Below are 25,824 nucleotides of genomic sequence, written 5' to 3'. Positions count from 1 at the left end.
TTATTTACAAAGAAGCGAAATATCCGTTTTTATTTTGTGCCTGCAAATAACTTGTGACGATGTCGATTGAACGATTGCTCGCAGAATTACCTAAGTGAGAGCCAATTCACAGTTGCGTTGTTTTACATACAAATCATCAAGGTATTCACACGGCGCGCTGCGTCGTGAGCTCGTGACAGCAGCGCGCAACGCACACAATATGACGGACAGCAACCCCTGAGACGAAGCGGGAGGGTGTTGACGGAATGCTTCGTAATAACGCTGCGATGACGCAGCGCCTGTGAGGCCGGCTATGCGTCTAACGGCAGCGCTGCGTCGACGCAACGCCCGTATGGACAGGGGATTTCACCGTACCCATAAATTAAGTGGGTGCCTAATTTACTCAATTCCTTAAATCTTGTGACATCGCACTCAATCAGCGAAAAAATATTATTTTAGTTTCCCTTGAGATCGTAGTACAAGTTTGCTCCATTGGAATTTGGAGGCCAATAGTTCGGATCTCTGTGAGGCCATGGTACCAAGCTGGCCCATACATGCCATTATTGCTATACCGTACCTGACTTGATGGAGCCGGTGGTGGTGAGCTGTCTCGAGAAGGGCACGGCGGTGTAGGAGCAGCGCTGTGCCGGCATCGCCTTCCTACAGCACCACGACATCATGGTGCTCTAGAAACAGACGTGGAAGCTATGGTTACACGAGACCAGACACTGATCTTCATATGGGCATACAAAGAGTATGTCCTTAAATTGACTCCATACTCTTGATTCGTTCCAAAATGTACGCCAGTGCATCGGGACTTTGTTTGGATGTCATTATAGTACGTCACACTTGTCTCACCTACTCGTACCGACGCCATATTGTACTCAATATGGCGTCGAACACATGACTGACATTGAGATAGAGCTCAAGCTCAAGGCAAAGCTTATTGAACGTGGCGAAAAAAGTAACTAACGCTGCCATCATAAATCATTAAAAACCGGCCAAGTGCTTGTCAGGCCACGCGCAATATAGGGTTTGGCAGTACCGCTAGTTTTTTATAATTTTTATACAGCATGACTAGTGAGACATGATCAATACAGGAGTACTCGGTACTCGATTCTCATTATAATTAAGTAACTTAACTATAATGAGAATCGAGTACCGAGTACTCTCCTGTATTGATCATGTCCTATTAAGTACCTAATTTTATAACATACTTAAATGAATCATGGACACTTATAGTAAATTACTATGTGGCCGGCGCGGCTGCGTTTGCCCCGTGCCGCGCGCTACCCTTCCCCCGCGCGGTGTCCATGCGTTGGGTAAATAATTATATTTAAGTAACTTTAAGCTACATTTACTCAGTGATCAGTTGATATTATTTTTTTATATTATTTTTTTCAACTAATATAATAGCCAAATATCACGTCCTCGAGTATTGAACATGTCTCACCACTCACCAGTCATGATGTATGGTCAATGAATGTACATTTATAACGTGTTTTACACTACTAACAACATCAACTCAGTTCCGTTCATAGGAATTTGAACGAAAAGTTCCTTTATACTTCGCCGCATCCATTTTTTTTAGTTGATCGACTATTATTCAATAACTTTTGAAGTCTTCTTAGCCGTGAATCGTGATAGTTTACTTTATAAATTCAGCATATTTCCTACTCCAAACTCTGACAAAACTCCACGTGCTACGATGTAAAGAGCAACAATCAATCAAACTTATTATTACGATATAACACCCCCTAACCAAAACCACATGTCATGCTCGTGCATGCACGATATTGATGTTATTTATGGTAGTGGGGATTCACACTAGAGATAAGATACATTTTCCATTTCCCGAGGAGCTCGCAGCTTGCTTGGAGTAATATTGCGTGCGAAATTATAGACGTGTGCAAAATGCGTTATAAGTCCCCAATCACTAAGTCCCTAATCTTTGGTGTTGGAACTACTTATCGGATAGACACAATAGAATAAAATATTTTTTTTATTCAGAATAATTTTGTTCTAACGTTTTCTGAACGTCGTTACTACGGTGTCTAGCACCGGAATACTATTCAAGATATTCTTACCATGGATCAGCTAAGTTGGGATCTAATATCAATTAACGAGCTTCTTGACATAATTATATGACACATTATATTATCTATACAATCTATTAAGGCTCGACCGAGATGGGTTTTTCGTTCTCGGCCGAGACCGAGACCGAGACCGAGAATAAAATAATATCTCGGCCGAGACCGAGAGCCGAGAACGAGAATAGAAAAAGCGTGTTTTTTTTTTTTATACTGTTTGCTTTTTAATACACTACTAATTGTTTAACAAAATTAATTGTTTTAATAATCAAAGTTAAATAACATTATATTATAACATAAAAAAAGCAATTTTTCGGCATTTTCGCCCTTCAAAGAATGTCGTCTCTCGTCATACAATTGTCCAGCTTTGCTATAAAGTTGTTCACTTGCTACGCTAGTAGGCGGCGCAGATAAAAAATTATTTGCTGCGGGCTTAAGCACCTTATAAGGCGACGAAAACCAATACTCAAAAATATTAGCATTTCTTTGCAGTCTTGGCTCTCTAAGAAAGCTTTCTAGCGCTATTTCGATCACAGAGCTTGAACTGTATTCGTCATTGGTCATTGGCTCGTCTTCCAACTCTATCGAATCATGAGCTGCCCATAAGTTGGATTGACTTGTTGCAGCCATGTTTGACGTGTTAGTTGAAGATGCCCATGTCGTCTCACGAGAATCTGATCCTACATTTTCATTGAGAGTGAGAGTCTCGATAATATGAAGTTTGGCTGAGTTAACTTCGCTTTCAGTTAGATATTTAGTTTTAAACCGTGGATCGATCAGTGTTGCAGTAACTAGTGGCAAACAACTTTTAACAAATGAAAACCGCTGATTAAGTGCATCCAGTAGCTTGCTCTTCATCGTCTCTGCGTGATTTCCAATTTCATTATCATCTTCCTGGTCATTAAAGGACTGAATGCTGCCGCAGTTCGCCAGCCGGGACTTCAACCAATCACAATTCAGCTCTCTCACGCACTTACACCAATCGACTACGCGCTGCGGCGCGTTGCCACGCGCGGTAAAATTTGAATGCCGATCCGAACAATGTTACAATCTCGGTCATGACCGAGAATCTCGGCTATAATTAGCCGAGAACCGAGACAAGTTTCTCGGTTGGATTTGTAGCCGAGAATGCCGAGACCGAGACCGAGACCGAGATCTCGGTCGAGCCTTACAATCTATACTTACGCCTCCATGGTCTAGTGGTATAGAGCGCGGCTTTTGACTCGGAGGTCGTGGGTTCGATTCCCGCGTTAGAAACATGACGTTATTTCTTTTTATTTTTTATTATTTTTTTTTTATTTATTTAACTCAGGCATCTTGGCCCATATTATAAATACCTTATAGACTAACATACATACAATTATACTAAAAACTAACACTAACACTAAAAGACTAAACACGTATTGTCTGCGACGTGGGGCGCGACGTGTTCGGAAGTCGTCCTCGGAACCTCCTGTAGACGACTCCAATCGGCCAGAACTCCTCCTTCTCGAAGGTCGGTAGATGGTGCGTCGGGACTCTCACCACAAAGGAGCTAAAATTCACTTTGTGGCGGGACTCCAAGCGCTCGACCCTCAAGACGAAGTGGGTCTTGCTCCTGATGTAGTCCACGACCTGCTCGACCGTCGTGGACCAGTGCAGCCTGGACACGTACAGCGGCGTCGCGGGAGTCTCACGCCGCAACAGCTGCTCGGGTCCTTCGGGTCCAAGTTTGGTTAGGACAATGCAGGCTGATCACCTGATTGGCCCCGCCAACGGATGAATCTGAATCTGACGAGGAGGAGGTGCCACCGGTGACGTCCGCCGAGCTGTCAGCAGCAGTGTCCAAAATGGCAGAGAAAAACACGGCGCCTGGACTTGATGGTGTGCCAGGGCGCCACAGCTACTTGGCGTTTTGACTAGTTGCCTAGTCCAAGGCCAAGTGCCTCGCCGCTGGAAAACGGGTAAATTGGTACTCCTCCGAAAGAACGGGAAGCCGGCAGATCAGCCGTCGGCATACCGCCCCATCGTTCTCCTAGATGAGGCTTGCAAAATATTGGAAAGAGTCATCGTTGCTCGTATCAGCCAGCATTTGGACAGAGTCGGACCCAATCTTAGCCCCAACCAGTTCGGCTTCAGAAGAGGTCGCTCAACGGTCGGTGCAATCACGCACTTACGTAACATTATAAAAGAGGTCGTGCCCCGGGGTGGGGTAGTTGTGGCGGTGTCCCTGGACATATCTAACGCATTTAACTCCCTGCCTTAGGCCACAATTAAAGAAGGGCTTAGGTACCATAAAGTGCCTAAATACCTACGCAAGACCGTCGCCAACTATCTCAGTGATCGTTCGGTGCAATATCCGACACGGGAGGGGTGGGAGATAAAGGAAGTCGAGTGTGGTGTCCCACAGGGGTCGGCTCTTGGGCCAAAGCTGTGGGACATTGGATACGACTGGGTGCTGCGGGGTCCCTACCTTCCTGGAGTAGACTTAGAGTGTTACGCCGATGACACACTCATCGTCGCACGTGGACAAACACGTAGAGATGCAGTGATCCGTGCAACAGCAGCGGTCGCGCAAGCCGTGCACCGTATCCGCGCGCTGGGCCTTGAAGTGGCCCTTGGGAAATCGGAGGCGATCCTTTTCCACGGACCGAGACGAACACCGCCACCGGATCTAGGCATTACTGTGGGTGGAACCAGAATTGCGGTCAAGTCAACCATGACGTACCTTGGTCTGGTTCTTGACAGTCGTTGGACCTTAAAGGACCACTTTAAGCAGCTGTCCGAAAAGGTAAAAAAGACCGCCGGAGCATTAGCGTATTATAAAATTACATGTCCTAACTGACTGACTGACTGACTGATTCATCATCGCTGAGCAAAAACTGTAAAAGTTACAGCCACGAAATTTGGTGAGTAGGGTTGTTTTATTAAGTAGACACCCACTAAGGAAGGAATTTTGAAAATTTTACCCCGAAGGGGGTGAAATAAGGGTTGAAAGTTTTAATGAAAGTCCGTCATTTCTTGAGTTAGAAACATGAAACTTTATTTTTGGGTTACTGATTAAAAATGAATGGATACGAATTTAAGCGTTTTTGGAAATTCTACCCCCAAGGGGGTGAAATTGGGGTTGAGAGTTTGAATGAAACTCCGTTATTTCTTGAGTTAGAAACATGAAATTTTATGTTTGGGTTACTGATTAAAAATGATTGGATACGTGTTTAAGCGTTTCTGAAAATTCTACCCCCAAGGGGGTGAAATAGGTATTGAAAGTTTAAATGAAAGTCCGTCATTTCTTAAGTTAGAAACATGAAAGTTTATTTTTGGACTGCTGATTAAAAATAAATGGATAGGTATTTAAACGTTTTTGGAAATTCTACCCCCAAGGGGGTGAAATTGGAGTTGAAAGTTTGAATGAAAGTCCGTCATTTCTTGAGTTAGAAACATGAAACTTTATTTTTGTGCTACTGATTAAAAATGAATGGATACGTATTTAAGTGTTTCTGGTAATTCTACCCCCAACGGGGTGAAATTGGGGTAGAAAGTTTCAATGAAAGTCCGTCATTTCTTGAGTTAGAAACATGAAAGTTTATTGACGTTTGCGTTTGACGTTTGCTTAAATAGGGTCCGTTTTTACCCTTTGTATAAGGAACCACAAAAACAAAAAGGAGAAAACTATCCATCTTTGTTATTATACTATGTTAACGCGGATGAAGTCGCGGGCAACAGCTAGTAATATTATAAAGCGGAAGAGTTTGTTTGTTTGTTTGTTTGAATGCGCTAATCTCAGGATTCAGGAACTATTGGTCCGATTTGAAAAATTATTTCAGTTTAAGATAACCCATTTATCGAAGAAGGCTATATTTTATCACGCTAAGACTAATAGGAGCGAAGAAATAGAGGAAAATGTGGAAAAACGGGGGAAATTATTTGAAATTGCTTATTATCTTAAGAACTACTAGAGCAATTTTTATGTTATTTGGTACACATGAATAATATACCACGTGAAGGAAGATAGGCTTTTTTTCGGAAAAATTTACAGTTTCAGCGAAATTCCTAAATTACGCGGGCGAAGCCGCGTGGAACATCTAGTTGCTTAATATAATATGAATACGTATACGTATAAAGTAGAAAAAGTTGTCGTAGGTATACTCGATGAAAAATCAATAAGTGGCTCTACGTCGAACGCAAACTCGCCCATAAAAAGTTGTCTTTTTAATATGGCAATTATTTCTATGTCACTTCTTGACGTATTTCTAAAAGTTCGTAATTGATTCACATTATAGTACTACGTGATTTACAAACTCAGTTTCGTCTTCGGATAACTTTCAACTTCCACTTTCTTGTTTAAACAGTGTTACATTTCCCATACTTATAACTTTATTTCCCCGTTTTACCCTCCTCAAAATTTCGTGAAGAAAGCTCTCAAAGTTTTACGTGGCTTCCGAAATTCATCAATTTTCCGCGACAACTTTTGCACGTATCAGGTATTTTTGCAATTTTTTTTAAGCGTATAAAGCTTAAACAATTTAACCGCCGTCCTCAGAGATATGATTACTGACCTTCAATTTAATGAAGATTTGACAGATAATGTAAGGGGTTTATGTCAAAATTTTGAACTAATTAATAATTATATTTAATTAATTAATGTTAAACGCTGAGTGCGGCAGTAAGATACCTAAATTGTATTGTATGTACTAATTTAATTTTAATTTAACAGAGTTTGACAAGAAATGTATCAAGCCTAATTGAATGTCAAAATCTGCTAATGAAGATTTTGACATTTATTAAACTTGATTATTTATTTATAAATTCTTTATTTGCATTATAATAAATATAAAATAACAAAAACATAAGCAACATTAGGCAAGGAATATAGCAAATAGGCGGCCTTACCGCTTTCAGCGATTTCTTCCAGACAACCAAAATATGAAGGCAGAAAATAATGTTAAAGTGTTAAACTTAAACAAAAAAAAATCCTTATATAGGTATCTATAAAATATACAGTTTGATTATATATAATTAGTACTTAATTTTAATAAATTAAGTACTATAATTAAATCTCTTTAAATGGGCCTTATTAAACTTTTACCGTTTACCAAGAGAATCTACAGATTAAAGACCATTTAATGTTTTAATCACTTTTTGTTACCTTGAAAGCCTCTCTGAACTTGTTGGACATGATGTGGTAGAATATGGGGTTGATGCAGGTGGACATGTAGTAGAAGATCCCGGAGATGTAGGTGAGGAAGTAGTAGACGGAGAGTAGGACCGGCGACTTGGCGGAGTGGTTCTCGCTCGTGCCGTATATCGCGACCAGACGCTGCGCGTGGAACGGCGCCCAGCAGATGAAGAATGCCAGCACTACCGCCACTGTAATAAAAATATAATCTATATACTAATATTATAAAGCGGAAGAGTTTGTTTGTTTGTTTGAAGGCGCTAATCTAAGGAACTACTGGTCCGATTTGAAAAATTATTTCAGTGTTCGATATCCTATTTATCGAGGAAGGCTATAGGCTATATTTTATCACGATTCACGCTAAGACTAATAAGAGCGAAGAAATAGAGGAAAATGTGGAAAAAACGGGGGAAATTATTTGAAAGGGCTTAATTGAACGCGCTAATCTCAGGAACTACTGGTCCGATTTGAAAAATTCTTACAGTGTTAGATAGCCCATTTATCGAGGAAGACTATAGGCTATATTTTATCAGGCTAAGACTACTGGTGCAATTTTTCTGTTATTTGGCACACATAAGAAGTAGACCACATGAAAGATCATAGGTTATTTTTTGTGGACTAATATTTTGTCTGTGAAAAATCTAATTTACGCGGGCGAAGCCGCGCGGAACATGTAGTATTTAATATTTTCATGAGCGTCCGTTGCCTAGTAGGAAGACCGTTGGTTCGCACTCGAGAGGGTGCAGGGGCCGTACCACTAAACCGTTTTGAGACTCAAACAATCGTACGAGAATGCCGCGTCCTATTCTAACAAACGAGAAATGACATTGTTAAAGCAGGACGCGGCATTCTCATTCGATAGTTTGAGCCTCAAAACGGTTTCGTAGTAGGCCTACTGGTGCGATCTCGGGTGGAGGCGTGTACCAATGAGACATTTTCAGATCTCAAGTACATAATACGGACACTCATACGGTGAAGGAAAACATCGTAAGGAAACCCGCACATGGTTGGTCCCAGACGTATTGACCTGCTCAGTGCTCATTCCTTTAAACTAGGCCGACTATGTTTTGTATTCCGTATGTGCTTTGGAAATCATACGGAAATTTCAAATATTGTCCTAGGCTCTTAGATCTATAGTATTTGAAGAGTGGTTACTTCAATCTGAAAAATACTGTTTAATCATCCACAATGAATGCAAATGCCTTGTTTTTTTATATTTATTTTATAATTTAGATAATGGACGCTGCACACCCACCTTGTATAAATAATTATAGTAGTATGAATATAATATTATGTAAGTTAATTAATCTATCTTTTTTACATGGAGAATTAATGTTTTGCCCGGTGGATTGGAAACACGTCTATTTAATAACAATGTCATATTTATAGTTATTTAATTAAAACTACATCTATCCGTTCATGAAATTTCTCTCACGTAAATCTTCCACTTTATTTTGATTAACATGTTTATTTTGCCAGACATATTATTATTTAATAATTAACCTTTTACTTCTTCATTTTCATTTAAGTTTCTAAGCTTTTAACTCGACGTCGACCTACTGACTTTGATAATTATTAAAATATTTAATCACTAAATATTAAAAAAAAATAGAATTATACAGTATATTACTGAATTAAAAATCGGCCAAGTGCGCGTCGGACTCGCGCGCGAAGGGTTCCGTACCATTATAGAGCAACATCAGGCCAAAAATTGTATTTTTGTATTGGAGCCCCCCTTAATTTTTTATTTTATTTTAACATTATTATTAAATATTAAAGTACACATATAACTAAGAAGTTTGAGAAAAAATCAAGTACCTACCTGTTGCCAATAGTGAGATAGATCAAAAAAGCCAAAAAAATCACGGCCCCCCTTAAATAGCAATTTTATTTTGTTTTTTTTCAACTCTCTAGCTATTACCGTTCTTGAGTTACAGCCTGAAGATAGACAGACAGACAGACAGACGGACAGACAACGAAGCCTTAGTAATAGGGTCCCGTTATTACCCTTTGGGTACGGAACCCTAAAAAAGGAAAAATTTAAAGGTTAAATTCTCTGTCCCGCCTCTACTAGGTACGAGTTTGTTATTTATCATAGAATGGTCATATTATTAAATGACTGTAATTGCAAATGAATGTGCATATTTTGTTCCTTCTTATTAAAATTCATCAAGCCCCATACGGTCACCGGTAAAGGAGACACAATAGAAATTCTATTGTGTCTCGTTTTTCCACGATCGACAGGTTCATAGGTCTGTATAAACTATAAATTAATAATATTAAAGTGACATTAAAGTGATAACAATAATATGATGATCGAGTAAATAAAGCGAAAACTGCAATTTGATTAAGGGATAAATATGTAAATGTATGTGTTATTTACCTAGCATCTTCACAACCCGCTTCGTAGATTGAGTGCTGTTTTTCCTCTGTATTCGCTGTATAATTCTCTTGTTTGTTTTCACCTGCTTGCCGGCCTGTATCGTCTTGGCTATGCTGGAGTTGTTGAGTCGCAGGCCGATCAGCGAGTACAGGACGGTGATCAGAACCATCGGCGCGAAGAAGAAGAAGAAAGTCGACAGCTCGAAGGAATGCTCCAGTATCACTCTCGTCTGCAGACACATAGTGACTCCTCTGTGCACCTTGATCCCGAATTGCAGGGCCTGGGGTAAAGCGAACCCGAGCGCCACCACCCATAGGAGTATCACGTGTCGAATCGCTCGCGACAGCTTCGACATCTTATGCGACACGAACGGGTGGCATATCGCCAGGTAGCGCTCTATCGTGAACAACGTGATCGTCAGCACGCTGGCGTTCGTCGACGTCTCCGCCGCCAGCCCCCGGATCACGCAGAACACCGGCCCGAATATGTACGGCCACTTCGACCAGATCGAGTACATCTCCTGCGGCATCCCGCTCACCAGCAGCAGCAGGTCGGAGACGGCCAGACTGAACAGGTAGTAGTTGGTGGCGGTGTGCATGCTCTTGTTGCGGACGATCACGGTGCACGTGAAGATGTTGCCCACGACGCCCGTGACGAAGATCACCGAGTACACGATGGTCACCGGGATCACGACGTACAGCGGGTCGCGCTGCGGCCCGAAGATCCGCGCGGGGTCAACCGGCCCCGGAACCGTGCCGTCCGATATGTTCATGTTGGAACGACGCCTCTAACATTACTTCGGCGACTCTGAAACAAAACATTATCGGTGAGCGAGGTAATGTATGCACATAACATACATACTCGTAGCAATCGGATCGACTAATTGCATCTTATAGAATAAAAAGGCGATAGAATCCGGAGCGTATTATGGCACCATTTGGAGTATTACATTATAATATTGTTTGTGTAATATATTACCGCTCGGCAACTGAATACAAACAACGCGCTAATGGGAGAAATATTATTTGCATCGGAAAACCGTGCGCGGTTATTTCTCTCATACCAACCCATGTGTCAAGCAATGCGAGCACGAGTATAAGAAGAACAGCTTTCTTGCAATGTTTGTCAACACATTTTTTTTTTTAATAATAATATCTATGGACGCTTCACACCACGTCAGTCTGGCCCCGTGCTAAGTACCTGAAGGACTTGTGTTACGGGTACCAGACAACGGAAAATATATTTAATACTTTTATACTATACATATATTTAAGATTTTTATTATATCATACACATATTTAATACACATCCATGACCCAGGAACATAGAAAAACTTTTTGTTCCGTCGGCGGGATTCGAACCCGCGGCCCCCGGCTTGAGTTGCCACACACTCTAACCATTGAGCCACGGAGGTCGTCGGGTATTTTCTATTGTCACAATAATGCATCTAGCTTATTAGGGTGTAATGTTTAAGAGGAGTCCACACCGCCCTTTTTTCCATACAAACGTTGTCCCCTGTTTCCTCCCTGGATAATGCTAGTAGAGTTATAATTTTTTTCCTGAATATCTACGGCCACTAATACAATGTCCCTATGTTTTCTTTTTTTTCATAATTTAATTATTAAATAAGATATGAACGTTCAAAAACCCAAAAAAATGGCCGGATTTTCCACTGTGTTCAAACGTCCAGAAAACAGATTTGGCTAGATTATACAAAAAAAGCAAAACATAGGAACACAGCTCAAGCCTTTTTTTAATCTTTAATGAAAAAAGTACTTAAATCGGTTAAGTTTTGGAGAAGGAATCAGGGGACAACGAATCGTTGATTTTCTGGATTTTCTGCAGTTGTCTCTATCGCGTTCTGCGGTATAGGCTTGAGGTAAGGGAGACAGCTATAGATATTACACGTACTTTTTTTTCATTTCTCTAGCCGCTGTTGTATCCTCTTAAGAGGATTCCACACCGCCATTTTTTCCATACAAACGTTGTCCCCTGTTTCCTCCCTGGATAATGCTAGTAGAGTTATAATTTTTTTCCTGAATATCTACGGCCACTAATACAATGTCCCTATGTTTTCTTTTTTTTCATAATTTAATTATTAAATAAGATATGAACGTTCAAAAACCCAAAAAAATGGCCAGATTTTCCACTGTGTTCAAACGTCCAGAAAACAGATTTGGATAGATTATACAAAAAAAGCAAAACATAGGAACACAGCTCAAGCCTTTTTTTAATCTTTAATGAAAAAAGTACTTAAATCGGTTAAGTTTTGGAGAAGGAATCAGGGGACAACGAATCGTTGATTTTCTGGATTTTCTGCAGTTGTCTCTATCGCGTTCTGCGGTATAGGCTTGAGGTAAGGGAGACAGCTATAGATATTACACGTACTTTTTTTTCATTTCTCTAGCCGCTGTGGTATCCTCTTAAGGCCTCATTTGCCGTTCAAGAGTCAGGATATTCTTACTATCACACAATAAATAAGTGAGAGAATCTCGATTATTTTAGCCATGGTCTAGCCGCCTTTATGTTGGTGATATATCTAATGATGTGACAAAATTAGTTTTAATTAATGGTAAAGTACTTAAAAAGTAGGACTCAGGAGTCCTCTTATTGTATCGGCGAATAATAGAGATGCCTAGTAGCGACAATCAGAATGAAAACCAGTCAAGTGCGCGGGAATATCATGAAGGGTTTCTCACTGGCCTCTTTAATGGCTAAGGATAAGGAATACATTATCTATACAGGGTGTAACAAAAATAAGTGATAATACTTTAGGATGTGTACGTGTTCCTTGTAGAGAGTTCACCGTGAAAGTAGCAGCCCTGAAAGACCAACTTTTTTTTTCACTTTTGTATGGGGAAACTCGTGACGCTCGGGCCCTTACCCATACAAAAGTGAAAAAAATTTTTCGTCTTTCAGCGCTGCTACTTTCACAGTGAACTCTCTACAAGGAACACGTACACACCCTAAAGTATTATCACTTATTTTTGTTACACACTGTATATATAAAAATGGATTTTCAAATATGTTAGTAACGCTAAAACTCGAAAACGGCTGAACGGATTGGGCTGATTTTAGTCTTAAAATATTCGTAGATGTCCGAGGAAGGTTTTAAAGTGACACGAAGTTCACCGGGACAGCTAGTAGTTTACACAATTTACTCAAAGTACCTATACATCAACTAAATTGTCTGGTACGAATTCTCTACTAAGCCACTGTCGATTTTCTTCATGTATCTAGTTCTAGAGCACACAAATCTTAGAAGTTAGACAAGCCATATTATATAGTTTTGTTTTGCACGCTATTCCATACTAACTTCATCACTTCATAAAACATTAGTACCACGAAAATACTTCTGGTTCCCTTCTTAGGGTTCCGTACCCAAAGGGTAAAAACGGGGCCCTATTACTAAGAGTTGTCTGTCTGTCTTCAATAAGTTTTTTAATTGTTACCTACTTACCAAAAAATTTAGAAAATTTTAAAATTACATATTCTGATGACCTCATCGCTTTACAACTTAGGGTGAAGCCAAACGAGCGTAATTTTGTGAGCCGTGAGTCGCAGAATTTCGGTTGGCAGAATATGTAGGTCCGCGGTTGTCATAAGATATTCGTCCCTCAAATTAGTCCCATAAGTAAGTATAGTAGTAGAGAAGTAGGTCATTTCGCTGACATTACATATGAGGGTACATTATAACTAGTGAGATTCGTTTATCATCCCAAGACAACACATAATAGGAAATATAATAATGTCCCATGTGTAAAACGAGATAAAATTATTCAAAATGTAACAAGGTTAAAAAATGACAAACTACATAATTATTACATTAGGTACTTAATATGTGTTATAGGTCGCGCAAATCTTTAAGATCACTCAGCAAAACTGAAAGGGGAAGGAGTTCGATTTTTAGGTCTCTTAGGTGGTGCAAAGAGAAAACGTAGTGGGTGCATGCATGGAGATAAGTAGGTAGATAGGTAAGTCGTACCTAATTGGTAAAATATAATAAATATATGTAATTTGTACGTACATCTCAATATGCTTTAATGTTATCATTATTATTATTTTAAAAGCTTTTATTTAACTTGCTCTGTATGTATGTAAGTATGTATGTTTGGGTGAAATCTTGGAACTCAATTTTGGAGTAGATATATTTAACCGATCGAGCTGAAATTTTGCATACACGTTTAGTTTGGATGTCAATACATGATATTCTATGTGATATCACTCTAAATCCAATATGGCCGACCATCCAAGATGGCGAAATAGTTATTTTCTATACAGTTCTACAATATGGATATTAAATGAAAGTGCTTTTTGAGAGTAACTCGAAAACGAATGTAATGTCATACTATATCCAATATGGCGGCCCATCCAAGATAGAGGTATAGCTATTTTTAATGCACTTCTGCAATATGGGTATCAAATGAAAGGGCTCATTGGGAGTAACTTGGAAACGAATGTAATGTCATTCTACATCCAATATGGCGGCTCATCTAAAATAGGGGAATATAGTTATTTTTAAAGCACTTTTGCAATATACCCGATCAAACAAAAAGGCTTATTGAGAGTAAATTGGTGTCGTGTCGTGTCGTGTCGTGTCGTGTCCTGTCGTGTCCTGTCGTGTCCTGTCGTGTCCTGTCGTGTCCTGTCGTGTCCTGTCGTGTCCTGTCGTGTCCTGTCGTGTCCTGTCGTGTCCTGTCGTGTCCTGTCCTGTCCTGTCCTGTCCTGTCCTGTCCTGAATCATTTTTGTTAGGTGATATTAAATTTTTTAGTCGTAAAATTAAGTACGCGATTCCTAAAAGACTTAAATTAAGTTAATCAGATTTTAACTAATTCTTGAAACAAAACAAACTACAATCAAGCAGACTCAAGAAATCTAGTCAGAGATTTAACTAAAAAACAAAATATAAATTATAAGCAAAAAACTTTTTGAAAAAAAGCTTTTATTTAGATACTTTAAAAAGAAGAAAATAAATTTCCCCTTAAAATTCTAACCATTAAGTTATAACCTCAATATATTATACAATTTGCATTATAATAAAAGCTTGTCGCGAGACTTAACAATCTGTCAATATTAAAATTACTTTAATAAAATAAAAAATATAATATCAGTTTACTGAGTTAAATTGGCATTTACTAGTTTATTATTAACAAATCACGCGACAAGCTTTTATTATAATGCAAATTGTATAATATATTGAGGTTATAACTTAATAGTTAGAATTTTAAGGGGAAATTAATTTTCTTCTTTTTAAAGTATTTAAATAAAAGCTTTTTTTCAAAAAGTTTTTTGCTTATAACTTATTATCAATAAAGCAATGTAAAAATTACATAATATTCAAAATGTCAAATTAAAGTAATTTAGCAGACCACCATTACTGTAACCACCATTGTCACATTTTCCGGTCAGCACATATAATATAATATTATGTAAGGGACATAATGAGTGGACTGTCCACGCGCTGGTACGTAGCGTATAATTCACCGAACGTCGTGAGGAACATAACAGATAATTACAATCGCATACGAAACGGTATCGAACAAGACAAAATAATATGTAATATTGACAAAAGAGTAAGGTAGCTTTATATATAAAATAAGGAGAAAACAAAAAGGGCAATCCATATTAATAATTAAGCATATTATAACCAGATATAACTTATATATTTAATAATATTTATATCTTTCGTCCCTACTTCTTATAAACTATACTTCCAACAAATAACTATACTTCCGCTTACATTAAAGTTCTCCAGTTAACACAAAGGTTGTCTGGAAGAAATCGCTTTTAGCGATAGGACCGCCTTTGCCCACATATTTTAGATAACTGTTTTAGTTTGAGCTTGTGTTACGTGTAATTTCTTACAATTGTGAGCAATAAAGTGTTTTATTATTATTATTATTATGAAATGCGAAAGTGGGTGTCTGTCTGTCTGTCTGTCTGGCGTTTTCCTTCACGCCCAAACCGCCGAACTGATTTTGCTAAAATTTGGTGTGGAGACACTTTGAATCCCGGAAAAGGACATAATGTTATTTTTTATACCGAAAAAATGTCCCGCGCGACAATCTCATTTTGACACAACTAAGTTGCGGGCGTCATTTAGTAATAAATAGCAAATTAAGCGCGTGTGGGCAGCCTGTGGAATCAGGGGCCATACCACGAAACCGTTTTGAGACTCAAACAATCGGATGAGAATGCCGCATCCTGCTCTGACAACGTAATTTCTCGTTTGTTAGAGTAGGACGTGACATTCTCGTACGATTGTTTGAGTCTCAAAACGGTTTCGTGGTACGGCCCCAGGCCCCAGGCCAAAGCCTATCAAATTGCTAATTAACTGCATGATGATTATAAGCATGCGTGTTAAATGACAGTGTAGACAGAGCGTTTGACACAAGGCTAATGATAATAATAATAATTAACTAGCTAAAAGCCGCGCTTTGTGAGTGCTCTCGTCGTCACACCGCGACTGACTGATGATGAAACATCAGTCAGTCGAGGTGTGTCTTACTGTGTGTAAATATTATTTGTAAATGTTTCTTGTGCACAATAAATGATTAAATAAATAAACACATCAGATATAAAAAATCTTAACTGACTGATGATAACACATCTACATTCTACATAATATAAATGTTAAAATACAAATCAATACGCCTGATAGTTTTTCCGTAAAATGTGCCACAAAATATACGCTTTGCTCGCCCTAAAAAGCTCTAATTTAAAAAATTGCGTACTATGTAAACTACCAGGTTTTCCTATTATTAAAGTGTCTTATTACTTATAGATTTATTGATCGGGTTACAAGGAAAAAACACCATCTCGTGAGTGTTGGAACGTGTTATAACTTATAATACAATTAGTTCTAAGTAGGCACTATACTAATTGCCTTTAACCATCACAACTATTGCGGATTAGCGGCGACAGTTAAAAGCTTTGTTACATTATAGATGAAAGACAATTATTTATTTATTATAATACTAACTGTCCCGGTTACTTCGTGTCACTTTAAAACCTTCCCTGGACATCTACGAATATTTTAAGACTAAAATTAGCCCAATTCATTCAGCCGTTTTCGAGTTTTAGCTTTACTAACAAAATTGTTATACGTGGGAGTATTAATATAAAGTATAAATAAGTACAATAATTTATACGTGGGAGAGCCATACTTCGGCACGAATGAGCCGGCTCGGCCGGAGAAATACCACGTTCTCACAGAAAAGTGAGTGAGTTTAACGGAGGTCCAATTCCCTTCCCTATCCTCCCCTATTCCCTTCCCTTCCCATCCCTACCCTCCCCTATTACCCTATTCCCTCTTAAAAGGCCGGCAACGCACCTGCAGCCCTTCTGATGCTGCGAGTGTCCATGGGCGACGGAAGTTGCTTTCCATCAGGTGACCCGTTTGCTCGTTTGCCCCTTTATCTCTTTAAGTTGAAATGTGTTCTCTACAAAGAAACTGTAATGCACCTGTTCTATGCACTCTTCACCATAAAGGAATTCATGACAATAACCATGGAATAATTCACATATTGTGTCATTCCATACAGGTTTAACCTAGGGTTATACAATATACAGGTGTAACGTGAAGGAGCGCGTGCAGGTTGTATCTTTCACGACTACGACATTATTAGGGCGATACCGAACATTAATGGGCTATAAAAACTCTCCATTCATAGTTATTTTATACCCGTTTCTATAACAGTGATCCTTATAATATGATCCACGCAACGATCCTGTCACAGGACTCACAGGCAAGATAGCTTTGAACAATAAGTAGTTTCGATTAGAGCGTGGGGGCGCAGTATGTTGTATTGGTTGTGTCTGCGGAATGTAACTTTTCAGAAACGGACGATTCATTGATGCTTAGGGTCAATTCAGACCACAACGCGACGCGCAGATGCATTTCTGTACTGAATGGACAGATTTAAATTGTGTGAGACGTCTTGCAAATTTGTCAAATCTATACAAATTTATAAATTCACCTGCGCGTCGCGTTGTGGTCTGAAATGACCCTTAAACTGACTGATGCCTTTCGACATCGACTCTAGAAAAGTATATTAAGTAATTTTACTAGCAACATCAAAACAAATCTTTTATTTAATTCTACGTTGCAATCGTATTAGGTAGGTATACAAGAGTGGCTACATTTGTGTGAGAGTCCTGCAATAGGCGTAGCCTATAATAATAGGTCCCCCAAAAATCATATTTAACATTTTACAAAAACTTTTATTAAATACTAGCTGTTGCCCGCGACTTCGTCCGCGTTAGCATAATTATTAGATCACATTCCAAGTATTGTTTATTGTACAAAAATATTCAATGTACAGAATTGACTTTCCTACGATTTTATTATATAATAGATGTTCCACGCGGCTTTGCTTGCGTAATTTAGGAATTTCACGCAACCGTACATTTTTCCGCAAAAAATAGCCTTTGTCCCTTTACGTGGTATATTCTTCATGTTTGCCAAATAACATAAAAATTGCTCCAGTAGTTCTTAAGATAATAAGCCATTTCAAATAATTTCCCTCCGTTTTTTCCACATTTTCCTCTATTTCTTTGCTGGACTTGACTAATAGTCTTAGCGTGATAAAATATAGCCCATAGCTTTCCTCAATCAATGGGCTATCTAACACTGAAAGAATTTTTCAAATCGGACCAGTATTTCTTGAGATTAGCGCGTTCAAATAAGCCCTTTCATATAATTTCCCACGTTTTTTCCACATTTTCCTCTATTTCTTAGCTCATATTAGTATTAGTGAGATAAAATATAGCCTATAGTCTTTTTCAATAAATGGACTACCTAACACTAAAATAATTTTTCAAATCGGACCAGTAGTTTCTGAGATTAGCGCGTTCAAATAAGCCCTTTCATATAATTTTCCCCGTTTTTTCCACATTTTCCTCTATTTATTCGCTAGTATTTGTCTTAGCGTAATAAAATATAGCCTATAGCCTTCCTCAATCAATGGGCTATCCAACAGTAAAAGAAAGCTTTGCTTGCGTAATTTAGGAATTTCACGCAACCGTACATTTTTCCGCAAAAAATAGCCTTTGTCCCTTTACGTGGTATATTCTTCATGTTTGCCAAATAACATAAAAATTGCTCCAGTAGTTCTTAAGATAATAAGCCATTTCAAATAATTTCCCTCCGTTTTTTCCACATTTTCCTCTATTTCTTTGCTGGACTTGACTAATAGTCTTAGCGTGATAAAATATAGCCCATAGCTTTCCTCAATCAATGGGCTATCTAACACTGAAAGAATTTTTCAAATCGGACCAGTATTTCTTGAGATTAGCGCGTTCAAATAAGCCCTTTCATATAATTTCCCACGTTTTTTCCACATTTTCCTCTATTTCTTAGCTCATATTAGTATTAGTGAGATAAAATATAGCCTATAGTCTTTTTCAATAAATGGACTACCTAACACTAAAATAATTTTTCAAATCGGACCAGTAGTTTCTGAGATTAGCGCGTTCAAATAAGCCCTTTCATATAATTTTCCCCGTTTTTTCCTCTATTTATTCGCTAGTATTTGTCTTAGCGTAATAAAATATAGCCTATAGCCTTCCTCAATCAATGGGCTATCTACCGCTGAAAGAATTTTTCAAATCGGACCAGTAGTACCTGAGATTAGCGCGTTCAAACAAACAAACAAACAAACTCTGCAGAATTATAATATTATAATATAATATATAATATTAGTATAGATTCAAATGTGCTAATTGCAAAAGTGCACGAGGGGCAAGGGGATTTCCTCTAATAATCAATCAATTTTACTACCAGACTGTATATTATTGCAATTGTAATTTGTATCATTGATAGTTTTATTTTAGTGATACCAAAATTATTATATAGCCTATGTCCAGCAGTGGACGAATATAGGCTGATATGATGATGACGATGATGAAATTATTATTGTCTATTTTGCTAGTGCCAGGTGGTGCTAGTGTTGAAACAGTGATGAAACACGGACGCGGACCGCTGCGCCCTGTGAAGGGCGGAAAATCGGCTGGCAGCCCTACTGACTCAATTGTAAACGTGACTATTAGAAATATACTCATAAATAGTTTTTCAGTTCACTTATCACTGCTTCATATTAGATTATTAAGCAGTAATAAATTAGAATCACTGAAAATATTCCGTTACTTTCCCAGCCGTAAATTTGAATAACGTTTAATAAAGGCGCATAGTGTTATTGGCACCTCAGGATATTGTTTGTTGTTTCCGACTACAACGACTTATTTCGAAATATAAATATGTCACGATCTAGGTACTTAATAATTGGCTAATATAGTACGTATATGTACTGTATATATGTGATCGAAGTATGTACTACATAGTATTGATTTGTGAGTTGGCACCGCATGCCCTTGTCAACTTTCAGGCAAAACTCAGTCTGAGAGCTCCGTGGACTGTGGAGCTATTGTATTCAAATCATTTGTCTAAGTATTGTTGTATTTTGGGAGGGCAAAGGTTAATATTGTTTGGCGTATGTTTCCCTGAACAATCTTGGATTAAAATATGCTCGTTAATTCGGCTTGTGTTGCATTTTTACCTTTTATTGTAATAACATTTTAAAATGTATCGAATTTCTTCATTCGAATCCCTCATTTTAACAATAAGAAAAACAAATGAAAATCTCACATTTACTTACCTAATTTTCTTTTGAAGCAAAAAAATCGATTTTTTTAATCGATCCTACGCATTGAATCGATCTCGTAAATCGATCTTAGACACCCTAAAATCGAGTTACGATTTTTCTGTTTTGAAGGCCCGTATCTTGTGAGTGAAGAGTGCTGCTGGTTAATTACTCAGAAACTCACAAGATGGCTATATGTTTAGTATCCTTCGCCTCACTTTTTTTAGGGTTCCGTACCCAAAGGGTGAAAACGGGACCCTATTACTAAGAATTCGTTTTTTTGGCTTTATCGTTGCGACAGGATTTTGGGTTGAAACTTTCAACCCAAAATCCTGTCGCAACGGTAAAACTCTGTTTACCAGCACTCAGCAACCCAGACTCTATGTTATGAGCAAGATTAGTAATAAATAATAATTATATTCAATAGCAGTATTATAATGTAATTTATAACTCCTTTACAATATAATGTCACGCAAATTGTAGCTAATGGGCCTGATTGGAAAGTAATTGCTTCATTAATACTAGATATTTAAAAAAAAAACTAAATTTTTAATAGGGTCAAAAGAATCACTTACATTGTCAATTGACATGTTATGATAACTTAGTACTAACTAGTAACTACATATTTTATTTGAATATTATGGGAGTAGTCAGTAGATGTTGCTGCGTCTTCGTGCGCGCTGAAGAGAGTCCCACAGGAACCGTACAAATTGCACTTGACAATTTTTGACGTGGGAGAGCCATGCTTCGGCACGAATGGGCCGGCTCGACCGGAGAAATACCACGTCCTCACAGAAAACCGGCGTGAAACAGCGCTTGCGCTGTGTTTCGCCGAGTGAGTGAGTTTACCGGAGGCCCAATCCCCTACCCTATTCCCTTCCCTACCCTCCCCTATTCCCTTCCCTTCCCATCCCTACCCTCCCCTTACCTATTAACCTATTCCCTCTTAAAAGGCCGGCAACGCACCTGCAGCTCTGCTGATGCTGCGAGTGTCCATGGGCGACGGAAGTTGCTTTCCATCAGGTGACCCGTTTGCCCCCTTGTTTCATAAAAAAAAAAAAAAAAAAAAAAGTACTAAGTCCTTCCTCCATAATGTAAAGTATAAAACTTAATCAAAATTAGTCCAGTAGCTTCCGAGCTTGGACAAAGACATAAAAATGAACAAATCTTCCCTATTTATAATGGTACAGGGGTAGGACATTTCCATACAATGGCAAATTTTGGTAGCATACTCTGTGAATTCAGGTTTAATCTGTGGTTTTTGATCGACATCTGTAATCTTATGCCGAAATTAAGTTGAAAACTAGTTGCTTTGTGGTATCACAGATGGCACCATAATTCATAACATCGTAGACTATACATCCTATTTTTTTTTAAAGATTTTATGGCCTTGTAATAAGACCTATAAGCCATGTCTTTCTTATACCGCATTTACACATTATTTTACTGATTGTTGCGTTTGCATTGATGATACGTATCATAGAAGTAAATTTCTTGGATCTTCTATGTATTACCAAATTTGTATACGTTGTATGTTAATGGTCACTCAATCAATTTTCACTCGTAAATGGGTATTGATATATACTCTACATTCTCTATAAGTCATGACAGTGACGTTGCCATGGTACCACGGTTGTTTACTTCACTTCGATATATCTTACAAATAAAGTGTTTACTACAATACAAATGGTATTTCAAATATACATTAGGTATATCCAATAGATTCGCTTTTTTATACGTTTCATTTTCAAAAGAAGTACAAAAACCAACGTAAGCAGTGTTGTCTCAACCGACCCGTTGTACAACTAAACAAGAGGAGTCTATGATCAAACCGAAAGAGACGAGCGACTACAACGCATCTGTATCGCTGTATGCACGTATCTGCGCGTTTTCTGCATGTTTAAAATACGACGTGTACAGCTATGGTCTATGAGTCTAAATAAATGCGGTATTAAAGGGTTTGTATAATACATCCTCTTTGATTATGTCCAAAGAGTTTATTTATTAAGAATATTAAAATCAATGTTTTGTCATATTATTGTCAGAAATATTTGACAAATATGGCAAATGTCCTTTACGTTTGTGCTTCTTAATAGTAGTTTTGTTTCTAAAAACGGATTTTGTAATGGTATTTGTGAAATTAATCCGCTAATCCAAGTTGAGTTGAGTGCAGTGTACGAACTTTTCGAAGATATACCTATTCTAAATAAATCATTAGCATTTCGGTGTTTTCCATACAATAATGATTATTGTCAACATTCCGTGTTCATTTGATAAGTAAGTGTTATGTGTCGTTTAATTACTTATGAATAAATAAAATGTAAACTGAAATTAGTTTTAATTTATGTACTTATGTTTCACTTTCTGACTTCGTGCCAAGTTTACCTTCAAGTTGATTAATGTCATAGACAACGTCGTTTGTCTCTATAAATTATTAATCATTATTATTTAAATATATCATTATGTAATTAAATCCAATATTAAATAGTGTCAGTAATTGCAGAATGGAGCAAAATACTTTTCACCTACCTATCACAAGTCGATCAAGCGTTTAAAACATTTGTCCAAATTATTATATTTCATTTAGTCATATAAGCATCATTTATTTTAAAAGATTAATGTACAATTAACGGCAATTTATAGAACAATTAGCATATAATGGCATTAAATTCTACTATTTCGTATGGAATTAAATGGTAAATGGACATGAAAATTGATCGTAATGGGCACTATCTAGTTCTAGTAGTTTCGGTCCCACTCCCATCAGTAAATTGCTAGTTCTAATCATAGTTTCGGTAACAGATAGCTATCATTAGCGAATACGAAAACCCCGTTATGTATGGCGAATCCGATACCGCGGACGGGATAAGGTCGAATTGTCACACGAAAGTTCACGCGTAGCACACAAAGGCAGATGAAACAATCAATATTAATTATTATTAAACTCTCCGTTCAATATTACCCGGGAACTGGCTCATATAAAAGGAGATTTCAGTGTCTAAACACACTATGCCGAAAAGTTCGGCTTGATTCCAACTGCAATGCATTTTAAATTACCGATGACACATCATGCCGAAATTCCGTTGCGTTATATTATATGCGTTTGACATTGCTGACGTAATCATGCGGAAATTCCGCCTCGGAACTGGCCTGCATTCACTCTGATTAGTGAGAAGTGCAGGTAATTAGTGCAGGTGATTACTAATCAGGAGAAATTAAGTGTGGACAGCGACTGATTAGTGCAAGTCCTTTATTTTCTCCTTATTACAGATCACTTATCACCTGTACTATTCACTTGCAAGTTGCATACGCTTTAATCAAAGTAAATTCAGGCCCATAGTGTGTTTAGACACTTAATCTCGAGATAAGAAATCTCCTTTATTTTTAACCCCCGACAAAAAAGAGGGGTGTTATAAGTTTGACGTGTCTGTCTGTCTGTCTGTCTGTTTGTCTGTGTGTGTATCTGTCCGTGGCATCGTAGCATCCAAACGGGTGGACCGATTTTGATCTAGTTTTTTTTGTTTGAAAGCTGACATGATCGAGAGTGTTCTTAGTTATAATTCATCATCATCAGCCTGCTCAGTGCTGGACAATCAGGGTTTATCTGGTTCATGAAAGGCCGTTAGCAACTTGTAGTTGTTTGATGGGTTTTATATTTCATTCTAGTTCGTGACATTTGTGAATATACAATATACGTATACACATAATAATGGAAAGTTGACCTGGTGCTGCAGCATCACCTGGTAATCAATAGGATATTCAATTCCTCGCCAACTTAGAGCAGATGTTTCGTGTTTGGGCTCATTTTAATTGCGACAACCAGTAAGAAGTAGATAAAGTATAAACAGTAAATATTTACATGCTGCTGCTGCAGCATCACCTGGATTCTATAGGAACCGACCTTCGTATGAACCCAAAGTGGAGGTTTCATGTTTGGGTTCATATTAACGGCCTCATCGAAAAGGACATCGATAGATGGTAATCATGAGAATATGATTCTGTTGATAGGAATTATTCTGCACTATAATCAACACAAGTTTAAAAAGTATGAAATAAAATTAAATTAAGAAATTTAAAAAGCCCCCGCCAAAACAACTTTAAAAAGTAATGAAATAATATTTACTGCCTTTAAGTTCAAATAATTCCTAACTTGTGTAAAGTAATATTTTAGTCCATAATTGTTCTCAAGGTGTGTCGGGGGACCGCTAATCTAGATGTTTGATTTCACATAACAAGTTTAATGATCAATTCGAGATAGGTAACCAGCGACTTGGCGGTTGTAGGTTGTAGTTCACTTGGCGGTCCCCCGACACACCGTGACAACAATTATGGACTAAAATATTACTTTACACAAGTTAGGAATTATTTGAACTTAAAGGCAGTAAATATTATTTCATTACTTTTTAAAGTTGTTTTGGCGGGGTTTTTTTTAAATTTCTTAATTTAATTTTATCCATTACAAATACTTTTCTAACTAAATGTTTTAGATCGAATTGAAACGTCGGAAGTTGGGCCCAAGGGGGCCGATTCCCGTACCTCAAAAGTCACTTCAGATCCGGGCTATCGCCTATTCTACTCGCGCGCACACGGCCTGATCACACTTACCTAGAGTGGCGAGACAGTGCTCTCGGCCGAGCACTCGGTTATGTTAATATGGATGCGCTCGCCGCTCGGCCGAGGGTACTGTCTCGCCTGCTCGGGCGCATGCTCGCTTACTCATCACACTCGCATGCTGCCCCATGCGACTTAGAAAGCCTACGAACGAAGCTACATTCAAGATATTATGAGAAACTAACGGCTGACCCCTGTACTAACAAACTGTAACACCGCAATTTATGCTTTACACTGTACACGTGTAAAGTATAAATTGCGAGAGAAAGTAAATATACTCTAATCGATAAAACAAAACGAATGAGCTTTTATTATTACAAGAATGTCGTTTATGGTGAAGCAAAAATTACTTCGCTCGATAATGACTGCCAAGTGCCAACTGCCACCGTTTAAAGTGGTTCCTGTACAAAATTACATCGTTTTGTCGGTACGAAAACGGGATGCTCAAACCTGTCATTCTTCTTACTATAGTTACTGGAAGATAATTATCTTTGTTCCGTTTAAGTCGAGTAATAGCAGCTCACCTGTTCGTAATATAGGGTGTAACAAAACTTAGTGATAATACTTTAGGGTGATAGGGCAAGCGCCTCAGGGGAAACTCGTGAGAGTTTACCCATACAAAAATGAAAAAAAAATTGGTCTTTCAGCGCTGCTACTTTCACAGTGAACAGTGAAGTCACACCCTAAAGTAGTGAAGCGCGCGTCACGTCGCCGTTAATTCGTGATAATGTGTAGTTGTTAAGTTTATATAATTTTTATGTATGTTAGTCATTAAGGTATATATTGCATGGGCCTACGTAGCCTGATTTAAATAGATAAATAAATTATCACTTAGTTTTATTACACCCTGTATATAGAAGTCCTTTTCCAGGGAAAATTTGCGCGCACTGCAGTAGGCCTTCTAAGAAACGCATTTCGACTAAAGACCTCTAATGAATAATTAAGGATAATTTAAGTGCTTT

At 38.1% G+C, this 25,824-nt stretch overlaps 1 protein-coding gene across 1 annotated transcript in view; it reads right to left on the bottom strand.

The window, feature by feature from the left end:
- Positions 1 to 25,824, bottom strand: part of LOC121737103 (pyrokinin-1 receptor-like) — a 90,592-nt gene that overhangs the window by 1,560 nt on the left and 63,208 nt on the right. The window contains exons 2-4 of the mRNA XM_042128660.1: positions 9,611 to 10,417; positions 7,198 to 7,418; positions 557 to 665 (exon numbers count right to left, since the gene is read on the bottom strand). Of these exons, the coding sequence (XP_041984594.1) occupies positions 557 to 665; positions 7,198 to 7,418; positions 9,611 to 10,382 (1,102 nt within the window). The 5' untranslated portion in view covers positions 10,383 to 10,417. The remainder of the gene's footprint in view (positions 1 to 556; positions 666 to 7,197; positions 7,419 to 9,610; positions 10,418 to 25,824) is intronic.

The sequence above is a fragment of the Aricia agestis genome, chromosome 2 (genome assembly GCF_905147365.1).
Source record: "Aricia agestis chromosome 2, ilAriAges1.1, whole genome shotgun sequence".
NCBI classification, from domain to species: Eukaryota; Metazoa; Arthropoda; class Insecta; order Lepidoptera; family Lycaenidae; genus Aricia; species Aricia agestis.
Note: the sequence above shows the minus strand (reverse complement) of the source record. Positions and strands in the feature narration are given on the sequence as shown.